Source organism: Gopherus evgoodei, chromosome 1 (assembly GCF_007399415.2).
Source record: "Gopherus evgoodei ecotype Sinaloan lineage chromosome 1, rGopEvg1_v1.p, whole genome shotgun sequence".
NCBI lineage: Eukaryota > Metazoa > Chordata > Testudines > Testudinidae > Gopherus > Gopherus evgoodei.
This window is the reverse complement of record NC_044322.1, coordinates 338,347,282-338,360,139: the sequence shown is the minus strand read 5'-3', so window position 1 is coordinate 338,360,139 and position 12,858 is coordinate 338,347,282. Positions and strand designations below refer to the sequence as shown.

Genomic DNA, 12,858 nt, shown 5'->3' with positions numbered 1-12,858 from the left:
TGTCGATTAATCACAGTTAACTCCAATGATTAACAAAAAAAATTAATCATGATTAATCACAGTTTTAAGTCACTGCGATGAATACCAGTTGAAATGTATTACATTTTTGGATGCTTTGTTACATTTTCAAATATATTGATTTGCATTACAACACAGAATACAAAGTGTACAGTGCTCACTTTATATTATTTTTTATTACAAATATTTCACTGTAAAAATGATAAAAAACAGTATTTTTCAATTTGCTCTACAGCACTTGTATGAGGTGATCTCTTTATTGTGAAAGTGCAACTTACAAATGTAGATTTTTTTTGTTACATAACTGCACTAAAAAACAAAACAATGTAAAACTTTAGAGCCTACAAGTCCACTCAATCCTACTTCTTGTTCCGCCAATTGCTAAGACAAAACAAGTTTGCTTACATTTATGGGGGATAATGCTGCCAACCTCTTATTTACAGTGTCACCTGAAAGTGAGAACAAGTGTTCGCATGGCACTTTTGTAGCTGACATCGCAAGGTATTTACGTACTAGATACTTCTATAGAAGTACCTTTAGTCAATATGTAACCAGTAGTGGACACTGGAAGGAGTAACAGGAGGGGGCCACAGAGATATTGGATACATAGGAGAGGGGGGTGGAACTGCAATGGCAGAACCCGGAGAAGTGATAAGAGGGAGCTGCCACGTGAGGGATGAATTGAGGAGCAATACTGGTGCCTAAGAAGTGACTTGAAAAAGTGGGTTGGAGAGTAGTGCTGAGCCTGGGAGGACAGGAAGAGGAAGTGGGCGACTAAACCTCTCTGGAGCTTGGAAAAGGTGGTAGAAAGGAATGGGAGTGGCAATGGAAAGGAGCAAGTGCATGAATAACGTTGAGTGTGGGAGGTGTTGCTAGGCCATTTAAAAAATAGTTAACATATTAAAAAACAGCCTCATGGGTCTGGATTGAGGATTTGTTACATCCCTAGTATTAATGTGGTTACAATTAAAGGATGTGCCAAGTGCATTATTTTGGCCAAGGTGCTAAAATTTAACATTGCTGTAGCAAACTCAATAGGGCTAGTTTTCACATGAATAATGCTTTGATGGAACAGGATAATTTGTGACAAACGCAACTCTAACCCAATTCAACTTGGGGGGCATATACAGTGTTATTCTTTGAGAAGGAACTTATTGTAGACATTTGGGAAGGGAGCCACTGGACTCAGTTGCCTGGTGTAAAATGATGAAGTTCCAAGACTTAATGAAAAGAGAAATTGCCAGTATCCTTTTTACCTTCTTAGAACCAATTTGTTTTTTCTGGTGCAAACTCTGGAGGCAAAAATGGGCAGCTTCAGCATTCCTAAAAACATCTTTTAGTTTTTTTTTAAAAAAAGAGAAGTTCATAGTTTGGAACTACCTAGGGGATTCAGGCTTTCTGCAGTTATTGAAGAAAAAGTGACCTACTACAGCTTGAGTAGATGATCATCATATTTTAGATTTAGACTTTTTAGGATGATTTGCTGAAAACGTCGACTAGAAACACACTGTATTTTCTGCTTAATAATTGCCATTCCACTAGGTTTTCCTTCACAGAGGACACAACATTGGCCTTAACAAATGAAATAACTTACTGTGGAAGAAGAAGAATTGCTTCTGGAATACTGACAAAATGATTTTGAGATAATTTTAAATTTGTTATGCCAGATGGCAAGTTAGGTATGGTATCTAAAATAGAAAAGAAACTGAATTACTTCCTTTAGACATTTTTCAGCACTCTTTACCTTAGTTTATAAAGCTGTCATTTTCTAAAATTAGAGATAGATTGTGAGGCTAGTTTCCAAACACTGGTATCTGTTTCTATTTTTTGGTGCTCAAATTGGCACTTACAAGAGTAAATAACCATTTTAAATCACCCAAGTGTTGACTTGAGCTCCAAAGACAGGATTGGATTTTCTTTTTCAGGTACTCCCATTTGAAAACTGAACTCTCAATTTGAAGAGTTTAGAGGAGAATTAAAATACCTGTTTTCTCCAAACATTTCTACATTTTTAAACTTTTATTAGGCACTATGATATTTAATTTCATATTATTATCCAACATTGAAATATTCTTATTTACATTTTGCTGTGTTACTAATACTATATATGCTTGTCATTCCAACAATGTAGTAAAATACCATATGTACAAAAAAGATTGCTTAAAAACTTCATTTACATAACAGCTACCTTCTGAAAGACTGAGAAACTATATTATAAGCATGTACAAAATAAAAAATTCTATATGTTGGTTAGATATGTAAGAAATTCTAATAATAATTTAAGAACTTTTATAAATTCATTAGGGCAAGTGATTCATTTATTACAGTTTCTCAAATTAGTTGTTATTTTTTTGTATAAAATGTTTTAAGCCATTGAATCATACTCTGTATTGCTTAGTCAGATGACAGTACCAGGAGAAATCTTTGCAGACACTCAGAAGACTCACTTATCTCACTTAAATCAGTGTAAATTTAAATTAATGGAGTTATACTGATGTAAAAATGGTATGAGAAAAGAATCAAGTTCAAGTTATTATTTATCAACAATTACCACACCACAGTACCTGAGATGCGACAATTATTTCCTATGGTAAGCATAGGGAAATAGTATTGTATATGTGATAATTGTTGTGGTATACTCTGGCTAATGGATATAGTGTGGTAACTGTTGATAAATGTTTATGAGGCTAATACTGTATATTAGACGTTGCCGTTTTGCAAGCAGTCTTTACATTAACTGTTCTGCTTTGCCTTCTTCCTAATCTGGACTACACCATGTATCATCTAAACGTCTCATTCTTTTTTCAGGAACTCCTAGAATACTTACCAAGTAAATTCATCTTGGCACTAAATATCTCCAATTTTGTGCACTCCTTGAGAAAATCAACAGCCAGGGATGAAATATTGTTCTTACTAATGTTTAAAACTTTCAGTTCCTTCAAGCATATGGGTGAACATATACCTGCAATTTTGTTTCTAAGGTAAAGGAAAACAAATATTAGAAGTGCTATACAAAACTACTTGCTTTAAAAAAAAAAAAAAAAAAGGAAAGTAGAGTATAGACCTGATTTTGCTGTCTTTACATATGCGAACAGAAACTGAAAATAGTATTACCCGAGTAAGGACTGATGGATCAGGATTGATATTTATCCACAATACCAATACATATGACAATGTGGATACTTCATTGTATGTATTTATTCACTTTATAATTCAAATGTTAGCATGTGCAATAAAGTGTCATTTTCTGATTACATATCAAGTTCCAATCCTTCAAGCACATGTGATTAACTTTAAGTAAAGGTATGTTTACACCGCAATTAAAAACCTGCAGCTTGCCCGTGTCACCTGACTCAGGCTCGCAGGGCTGAGGACAAGTGGCTGTTTAATTGCAGTACAGACAGATATTCAGGCTGCCCTTTAACTTGAGCCCTGCGAGCCCAAGACAGCGGGCACGGGCCAGCCACAGGTGACTAATTGCAGTGTAGACATACCCTATGTGAGGAGTTCCGCTGACTTAATATGTATTTGCAGGATTGCAACCTAAACAGCATCTGTCACGTTAAAAGAAATAGATAACCAATTAACATGGACAGACAAGGAGATAGTTCTAAGATTAACATATGATATAAAATGCATGTATCCTAGAAAAAAGAACAAGGGAAACAGAGAGAGAGTTAAAGATTTTCAGTGTGAAATATAAACTAAGATGTTAGAGATATTTGGGAATGAGAGGAATAGCAAAAACCTCTCTACCATGGTGATATTAGAAACATGAACTCATTTAATGAAAAATAATAAAAATGAAGAAAAAGAATGGAAATCTGGATTCTGCATCTCCTTGCTTTTGTGAATTTAATTAACTACTATATCACATTTTTATTAGAAAATAATTTACATTCAATGACACTGATTATTCTGGATGAAATAAACTGATTATTTTCTGCAATTTTTGTTAAACAGTAATAAAATAAACTGGCACTATTCTTACCCTTCTAGCATTAGCTGTTCTAGGTTTTCTGCAACATCTGCAAGAAATTTAGGAATGCATGACAGTTGATTGTATGATAGATTAAGTTGCTTCAGAGTTGGGCATTTGGTATGTGGATCCAAAGCTAAGGAAAGGCCAATGTCATTCCGAGAGATATCAAGGTTTGCAATAAAATTCATTTTCAGTAAATAAGTAGGAAACGATGCAAACCGGTTACTGTGCAAATCCAGGTAAGTCAAACATTTCAAAGTCTGAAGGAAAACGAGAATTTCTTTTTTAAAAAGTACAACATACAGATATGAATTTCTAATTTTTAAACTAAATTAATATTTTAGGCAATTACTTCATATTTATTTTATTTATGCTATCAAGTAAATTGAGAGAAAATAGTAATTATTACAATTATTATAGAATATGATATCAGTAAAATAAAGAGGATGTGCATGAATGCTGTAATAAAACTAACTAGTACAATTACACAAAGCCTTTAGCATAGTGGTATTCAAACTTTTTACGCCCAAGATCACTTTTTGAATTTAAGGGCAACCCAGGATCTACTCCGCCCCTTCCCTGAGGCCCCACCCCTTCCCCAAAGCCTCGCCCCACACACTCCATCCCTTCCTTTCTCCGTCATTCGTTCTCCTCCACCCTTACTCACTTTCGCCAGGCTGGGGTAGGGGGTTGTGGTTCGGGAGGGGGTGCAGGCTCTGGGATGGGGCTGACGGGTTTGCAGTGCGGGAGGGGGTACAGGGTGCCAGCCCTGGGAGGGGGGTCAGGGCTGGGGCAGAGTGTTGGGGTGCGGGATGGTATGAGGTGCTGGTTCCGGGAGGGGGCTCAGGGCTGGGGCGTGGAATTCAGGAGGAGAGGGGTCAGGATATAGGCTCCAGGAGGAGGCTCAGAGCTGGGATACAGCCTCTCGCCAGTGTGGCTGTTGCTAAGGCAGACTCCCTGCCTACCCTGGCCCCATGCTGCTCCTGGAAGGGGCCAACACGCCCATGTGGGAGTGTGGATGGGCAGCACATGGCTCCACGCGCTGCCCCTCTTTGCAAGCAGTGCCCCCACATCTTCCATAGGCCACAGCCCCCAATTCCTGGCCAATGCAGGGGCAGTGCTGAGGGAGATCCCTGTCCCCATGCTCCCGGGCCTGCGCCGGCCCCTTCCTGGAGTGGTGTGGGGCCGGGCAAGGCAGGGAGCCTGTCTTAGCAGCAGCCTTGCTGTGCCGCCAGAGATCGCGCTCGCCTGGGAGATCGACCAGTCAATTGCAACCGACCAGTTGGTGACCACTGCTTCAGCATATAGGTAGCATATGCAGTTCTGATTTCCATTTACATAATACAATCATGTAAACTATCTGTAATGTATACTTCCCAATCTGACCCTCTGCAGTAAGTATCTGACAGAAATTATCTGAGCATGTCTGCACAACTAACTGGTTAACAGCACATTCGGTTACTGCATGAAAATTGTACACATGCAAATTAGGGAACCTAATGTACAAATGTAGGCACAATGATGACAATCTGGTCTTTCATCTTAAAAGAAATGATAATTTTCTTGCATTATGTAAAATTATATAAAATTACTTCACACAGTTGTTCTGGAATGCTTGTGAGTGCATTTTGGTGCAGCTCCAATTTCTCAAGACGTTCCAAGTGACCAGTTAAACAGCAGTTCTGACTGATGGCATCTATATTCTCCAGCTCATTTGATGAAAGATCTAATGATTTAATATATTCTTTCTCAGAGAGCAATGAAGACAAACTGTCTGATCGTCTTAAATGCGACTGGAATTTTGAGATCCCTTCTATTAAAACAAAAACAAAAGCATTCATTTTCACTGATAAACATACAACAATTTAATAACATGATTTAATTGATCTCTGAATTACAATTCACAGAATTTGAGGTCTAACTCTGTACCCAATGAAGGCAATGGCTGTTTAGATATTGGCTGAAATGGGAGCCAATGAGGACTTCTGTTAAGAAACTGCAATTCAAATTCCCATAGGGTTCTATAGGGAGTAGAGGGATACTTATGTTCTGCATAATACAAATGGCTTTAAAAATGCTTCTTAGGGCAGTCATGAATGTACATTATTATACATAATCTTACAGAAATTCTTTGTAAAGCTGAAGAGAAAAGTACTTTACTGTATAAGCAACATTTGTACTGTTTTATTAAAGTTTAAAGTATTAGGAGTAATTTTTCTAAACAACATTTTTGGAAAACTTACCCCTAATTTTTCAAACTTGAATAGAACAGTGCCAATGTTGCTTTAACAATTTACTTCAACGGATTACTGATTACAGTTATCCACAAAAAATGTTAAAAACTGGAAAAATCTTATGTATTTTTACACTTGACTCACTGTGAAATTCATCTGAAGACAATAATCTTCTTCTTTGCTTCACTAATGGTTCATGATCTGAACCGGGTCCCTGGTAAATCCCAAAACACAACAAAAAACAACAGCTGTGAATATTTTTACATCCCTAAAAATGTATGAATTCGATTAACTTCCTTTTTATAGCAATCTGCAAGTTATCCACACAGTAACTTAAAAAAATGAAAAATTTAACCTTAAAATGTAACCAAAAAAAATAACTTACCGTTTACAAATTACTGACTTGTAATACAAAACAAGAATAGATTTCAAGTATAATGAAATTTACAGGCTTTTTTCTTTGGCAACATAAAAATGACAATTAGTTTAAAAAATATTATCTGAACTTTAAATAGTTCTTGTTAGATCAGAATGGCTATTTGTACTGTTTGCCATAGGCAGTTCATAAACACTTGCTGAAATAAAATGCTATCTATGGCAATACTCTATTTAGATGGGCATACAGTCATCACACAGTTATGGAATATTTTATAAGGTACTAAATGGTGTATTGGTGACCATCAGTCATTTCTTGATATTTTATCATTCACAGTTTTCCATCAGGCAACATAAATAATGGATTTAGGGAGGTTTATAGTAAATAAATTACTTATCTTACCAGAGAATTGGAATGCCTTTGCAAAGTAGGAGAATATCTTTGTAAGGGTGTATCTTTGTACAGATCAGTAACAGCAATGGAGCTGGATTTCTTTTTCATCAGAAATGAACTTTCACTCCCTATTACAAAGTGAGGACATAGAGCTACAGAAAATTCAACCAAATAATACACATATCAACGTAAACCATAGTGTGGTATTTCCAGCACATTAATAGCAGGAATTGACTGGCTAATTCAATGTGCAATATGTAAAGAATATACTCCAGTATACTATAGTAATGTACTAACATGCTCCAGATGTAAACTTTAGTTTGCTAGGTCATTCCTTTTGCATTCATGCTAACAGGATTTTCAGAAATATACAGCTGTGATACTTAAGTTAGTTTAAAAAATATATCCTCGTCTGCTTGGAAGCGGGAGAGCTCTGGGCCATACAGGCAAACATGCTGTTGAAGGGAGCTTCAGACTTGTGGCTTCAGCATTTCTTAGAACAAATTGATCCATCTGCCATTAGAGGTCACTATAGTGGCTGCTGTTGAGTAATCCACAGTTGCCTGCCATCCTTCCTCCTGCAGTTCTATCCTCCACTTGCTGGCTCCTCTTCTGCTTTTTGCCTATGCTGTCCTATAGAGCAGAGTGACAGCACCTGAAGCTGGGGGGGGGAGGGGGGGAGGAACAGAGGTGCCTTCTTGAACTCGAAGGGGAGGAAGAGTGGAGTCCCCTCAACTCATCACCACTGCATGAGAGGGTAAAAGAAAAAAAAGGCATCTGGCCCCTTTTGGCCTTCGGATGAGAAGGTGAGAGATGGTGGGAGGGTGAATGAGATGAACAAAAAAAGGTTCAATGGCTTTCTCAGCCCTGAGTGGCAAAGGAGGGAGACAGAAAGACTTCTAAATTCCTTTAGATATTAAGAGAGAAGGATGGATGGGAAGCTCCTGGGCTTCTTCCCACCTTGGATGGAAAGTTGCTCTACACAACATTTGGTGCTATTAGATACATTTTATATATTAACTCACATCCTGTGCCACCACAAAACAAAATGTTAATACAAATAATAATTAATGGTATTGTGAATATAAATTCTCCCTCCCATCGTTTAATGGAAAATGTCTGAGTGGCTTCTGTGGTTTCATATATCTGGGCCCCATTCAGTCTCATTCTCTCCTATTTGCTGGAGGTGTGAAGTGGAGGTAGGAGATCTGTGTGCCTCATACTCATTCTTTGTGGAGGAGGAGATAGGCCTCTAAAATCCTAAGACCACCTTGTTGGAAGAACTGATGTTGTTCACCACAATTTACAAATGAATACCAGTTTTGCTATATGGGGCAACTAACGGTATCTACTAGCATACATACTTCTGGAAAACAATGCTACAGTAATGAAAAATGATGCCGAATTATGCAATAGAAAAACACAAAATAGATAACAAAAATATCAACAAGTCGGACTTTTCTGATTCCACAAAGATGTTAAAATTCTAATTCTTGAGCAACAGTTTTAGTTTTCTAAGATTTTCAAAAAATAACACTGGCATTAAAGCAAAAAATCTGATTCTCTAGCTAATTTTATTAGTCACTGTATGCAATGCAAAAATTCTGTTGTAACTATTTAACAATTTACTATAATTACTGTCGGGAAAGACTGTATGTTGAAGATGCATCCATGGAATTTAAGTTAAGTTTTCTGAAGATGTGACAGAGACTTTTTTTTTTTAATAGAGAAGGTGAGTGAGATATCTTTTGGACCACCTTCTATTTGTGAAAAAGACAAGCTTTTGAGCTACACAGAGCTTTTCTTCAGGTCTGGAAAAAGGTACTCAGAATGTCACAGCTAAATACAGGGTGGAATAAATTGTTTAGCATAAGTAGTGAACACATATTCTAAGAGACCATTTGAGGTGAAGTGGCCATTAACACCTCTCCAGTCATAAGACAAAAAAGAGTAATAAGTTGTAATAAGCCATATATCCAATGTCTTTATTAAGACCACAATTTTTAGTGTCTAGCAAAAAGTTATAAAATTAAGCTCCTAGGCTCATCTTTTGAAGTTGTTCTGCAAGTTTCTTTGAGGATGAGGACTTACAGTCAATTTATATCTGACCTGTTTTATGAAAAGTGTTTTCTCCCAGGCAATATGATGTTTTGGTCCTTTATTGTTTTTCAGTGTGAGTTCATTTGAGCCAATGAAATGATAGAAAATAAATTAAGTAAATAACCTAAAACCTAAGAACCTTAGTTTCGTGCCACTGTTTTCCACATATACACAAAGGCTTAAATAAAAATATCCTACAGTTATACACAAAGACTTCTATCTTAAAACAAATAAATCGGGATATATACTTTACTTATTTATTTATTACTTTATGGTCCAATAGTTGCCAAAATACTTTAAATTGAATTTGCATCACAAATTCTAGACCAGCATTGTGAAGAGGAGACAAAATTGCTAGAGTATATGTACCTTCACTATTGGTGTCATCACTGAAGCGAAACACGCTGTCTACTAATGGCTCAGCCATGCATGTACAATCATCACTTTTATCCAGTATATCTTCAGAGGAAGTTACATCAGAACTGGATCTTGATCTGTCTTCTGAAAAACTCTTCATTTGGTATCTGAGCACCATTCTTGCCAATGCAGAACCTGCACCTAAGACACCAATAAAATGGAATGTTCTTCAGTAAATTCATGTAGATTAAAATTACTATAAAGACTTGTTTTTTTTATTTTTAAAGTTTAGGGGCCATTTCAGAACTAAGAGGGCTATGCTGATTTACACTATCTATATAACAGGCTCTCTAACACTGTATTTCAATTTTAAAACTCTTTCTGAAGGTTTGTAAAACATCATTAGGAGGGTTTATCACATTTTAATACAATGAATTCTATATACACTTACTTGTTTTTTGTCTTATAGGAGTAAGTTTATCTTGGAACAAAGGGCTGAGCCAGGAAGGTTCAATTCTCCCCATACAAAATCCTCCAAGACATATACTGCTGTTGGCTACATCCAGGCTAAGCTTCCTTAAGAGCAAGCTGATGATTTGGCTATCTCCTTTCTTTATGCTGACTGTTAAAGCACTCCGAACATCCTGCTCTCGAGCACCACTAGTTAATAGCAGTTCCACCAGCTTAGGATTGCTTCCTTTCTCACAAACCTATTACCGAAGAAATGAATAAAATGTGTGTAAAACAGCAGCTTAGATTTTAACAAGAGTTGTTTCAACTACTGTTTCTCCATATTCTCAGTATGGTGTCCTTGGATGAACTGTAACACAAAATTTCCTAAACATCAAGGCTGAGATTTCTAAAACTGCCTAAGTGAAGTTCATCAAGCCCCCTAGGCTGCTTTAGCCTACTTGTAATGGATACCTCCAAAACATGTGGCAAATGCCATATATTTTGGCATGAGTACACGTAAGTGGTTGGTTATACCAATGAAAATGATGGATAATTTGTGATTTGCTTGCTGCAATCTGAAGTCAATGGTGTGATGCCTCTTGGGATACCCAGGATTGAAAGTCACCTTTTTACCCTCGTGCCTCCTGAGAGAGGGAGACTTGCTTGTGCTTAACTAAGTGTCAGCTCCCTGACACTTCTGGTCAGTTAGCCCAACAACTTATCTCCTCTGGGCTATGCCAGCCCTTACTATGCCTTGCAGGTTAATACTAGGTGTACCTCAGTCACCAAATCCCTTTGAAATTTTTCCCTGCAGGATGCTCAGAACACTGCAGGATTGGGTCTAATGATAGTTAATCTTGATCATGCAGGCACACACATCCAGACAAATTAAAATCATCCACAAAAGTGACATCTTTCAAACCAATATAACGATCTACATTTTCAAGAACTTACCTGATAGATTAAAGAGCTTGTCTTTGTGTTCTTATTAACATCAGCTCCCAATAAAAGTAAACATTCAGCCATAATGCTATTGTACTCAGCACATGCTTTCTCCAACATCATGTTTTTTAAATCATCATTGTTGGCTATTTTAGCAAAGCATTTACAGCAAAAGCTTTGAAACTGAATGGGAAGAGAAATAATTGAAATGAAGGTAGCAAACTTCAGAACATTTCAGAACATCTGGATGTGGAGTGATTGAAAGAGAGAAGATACCTGCTCATCTCTTTGTTCAGTGAAACACATGGACATTTGATAAAAAATGACTGTGTCAAATGATTCATATATCAGCAGCTTTGCAAAACAAGGGGACAAGTCAAGGATTGTCAGGATCATGTGAAATCCCTACAAATAACAAAATGATGTGATCAACAACAAATGTACATTTAAAAAATATCAAATTTTAAAATGATGGAAGTCAGATACCACGTGTTAGAGAATTAACAAAAAGAAATTTATGAGTAAAATAGATATACCCTTTTGGTATCTTTTGTTTTGGTTTTTTGACATGTAATCATACTGGACTGCAAGGTGGATCAGAACACAGCAGAAGGTCTGAGTATCGAACCACTTTTAGTCTTAAGAGTATTTCTATACCGTAGTCAGGAGGTCTGATTAAGCCATGCACGGGCATACCCAGAGCAGCACTGATCGAGCTAGATTTCTCAAACTAGCAATGAAACTGGTAGTGCGGGTGACTGCACAGGCTAGCTGCATGAGCATGTACCCAAAGTCCTGGACGGCCTTGCACTTGGTTAGCTAACCCATGCTGCTGCCTGTGTTTCACTGCTATTTTTAGTGAGCTAGCTAGATCAAAGCTAGCTTTGGCATGCCCAGATGTGCTTCAATCATACCTCCCTACTGCCGTGTACATATACCCTCAGTTGCAGTTTAGTCTCGGTTAGTTTGACTCACTTATGTAAGTTAGTGGCAGCTACTGGTTGATGTTTTGAAAAACTAGCATTGGGCCTGGTGCATTATCAGGTCTACTGTTATAAACTGAAATTACCTAACTTTATGTAAAAATAAATAAAAAACATTGTCAACATTTTAGGCCCAGCATTGAAACACTACTTTTGCTGAAAACTTTCATTTCCAGATTACCACTAGATGTATACATATTCTCCCTCTCAACTATCATTCATAGATACAAGAAAGAAAATAAAACAGAACATAATTTGAATTAATTCTTAGCATGAACAAAAGTTATACATGTCTTCATAGGTTGAGATAGTGCCCAGCTATAGAACAAATACACAGGAGAGAAAAAAGGAAGACCTTTCCCTTCCCTTTTGCATTCTCAGTGCAAGGGAAAGACACAATGATGGCTCCTGTGCTCAGAAATAGCAAGACTGCTTCTTACTAATACCCAGAGGATGCAAGTTACCCCATACGGGGTGGGTGAAGATGCCCCAATCAGATACTGAAGTGTTCACACCACACAGCCTGCATGCCTGCTCCACAATGTTCAGTTTGAAACACCAGTTTGCTAAAATACTTATAGTAAATCTAGAAATTAAAGAGAAAAACCCAACAACTCTATTTGCAAAATTTGAGCCTATTAACTAGAAATGGGTAAACTGAGTGATAGACAAGAACCTTTGTTCAAAACTCATTGTGACTACTATTTGAGTAATTTCCTCCCCCAAACATTATTTTTTTCGTTTTTCTCCATTTCTGTACTGGGCACAAAGTTAAACCTGAAAGGGAAAAGCCAAAAATCTGTGAAAGACGGCCATGGATATGATATTTCTAACCCAGGGGTCGGCAACCTTTCAGTGGTGTGCTGAGTCTTCATTTATTCACTTTCATTTAGGGTTTTGCGTGCCAGTAATACATTTTAACGTTTTTAGAAGGTCTCTTTCTGTAACTCTACCATACTTAACTAAACTCTTGTTGTATGTAAAGTAAATAAAGGTTTTTAAAATGTTTAAGAAACTTCA

At 37.0% G+C, this 12,858-nt stretch overlaps 1 protein-coding gene across 2 annotated transcripts in view; it reads right to left on the bottom strand.

Annotated features, from left to right (window-relative positions):
- Nucleotides 1-12,858, bottom strand: part of LRRK2 (leucine rich repeat kinase 2) — a 111,058-nt gene that overhangs the window by 44,722 nt on the left and 53,478 nt on the right. The window contains exons 17-26 of one of the 2 annotated variants that reach the window (XM_030536163.1): nt 11,132-11,260; nt 10,868-11,038; nt 9,912-10,170; nt 9,473-9,661; nt 7,013-7,155; nt 6,379-6,448; nt 5,593-5,813; nt 4,010-4,260; nt 2,846-2,994; nt 1,613-1,706 (exon numbers count right to left, since the gene is read on the bottom strand). In XM_030536163.1, the coding sequence (XP_030392023.1) occupies nt 1,613-1,706; nt 2,846-2,994; nt 4,010-4,260; nt 5,593-5,813; nt 6,379-6,448; nt 7,013-7,155; nt 9,473-9,661; nt 9,912-10,170; nt 10,868-11,038; nt 11,132-11,260 (1,676 nt within the window). The remainder of the gene's footprint in view (nt 1-1,612; nt 1,707-2,845; nt 2,995-4,009; nt 4,261-5,592; nt 5,814-6,378; nt 6,449-7,012; nt 7,156-9,472; nt 9,662-9,911; nt 10,171-10,867; nt 11,039-11,131; nt 11,261-12,858) is intronic. The other variant, XM_030537008.1, reaches the window with a different exon arrangement.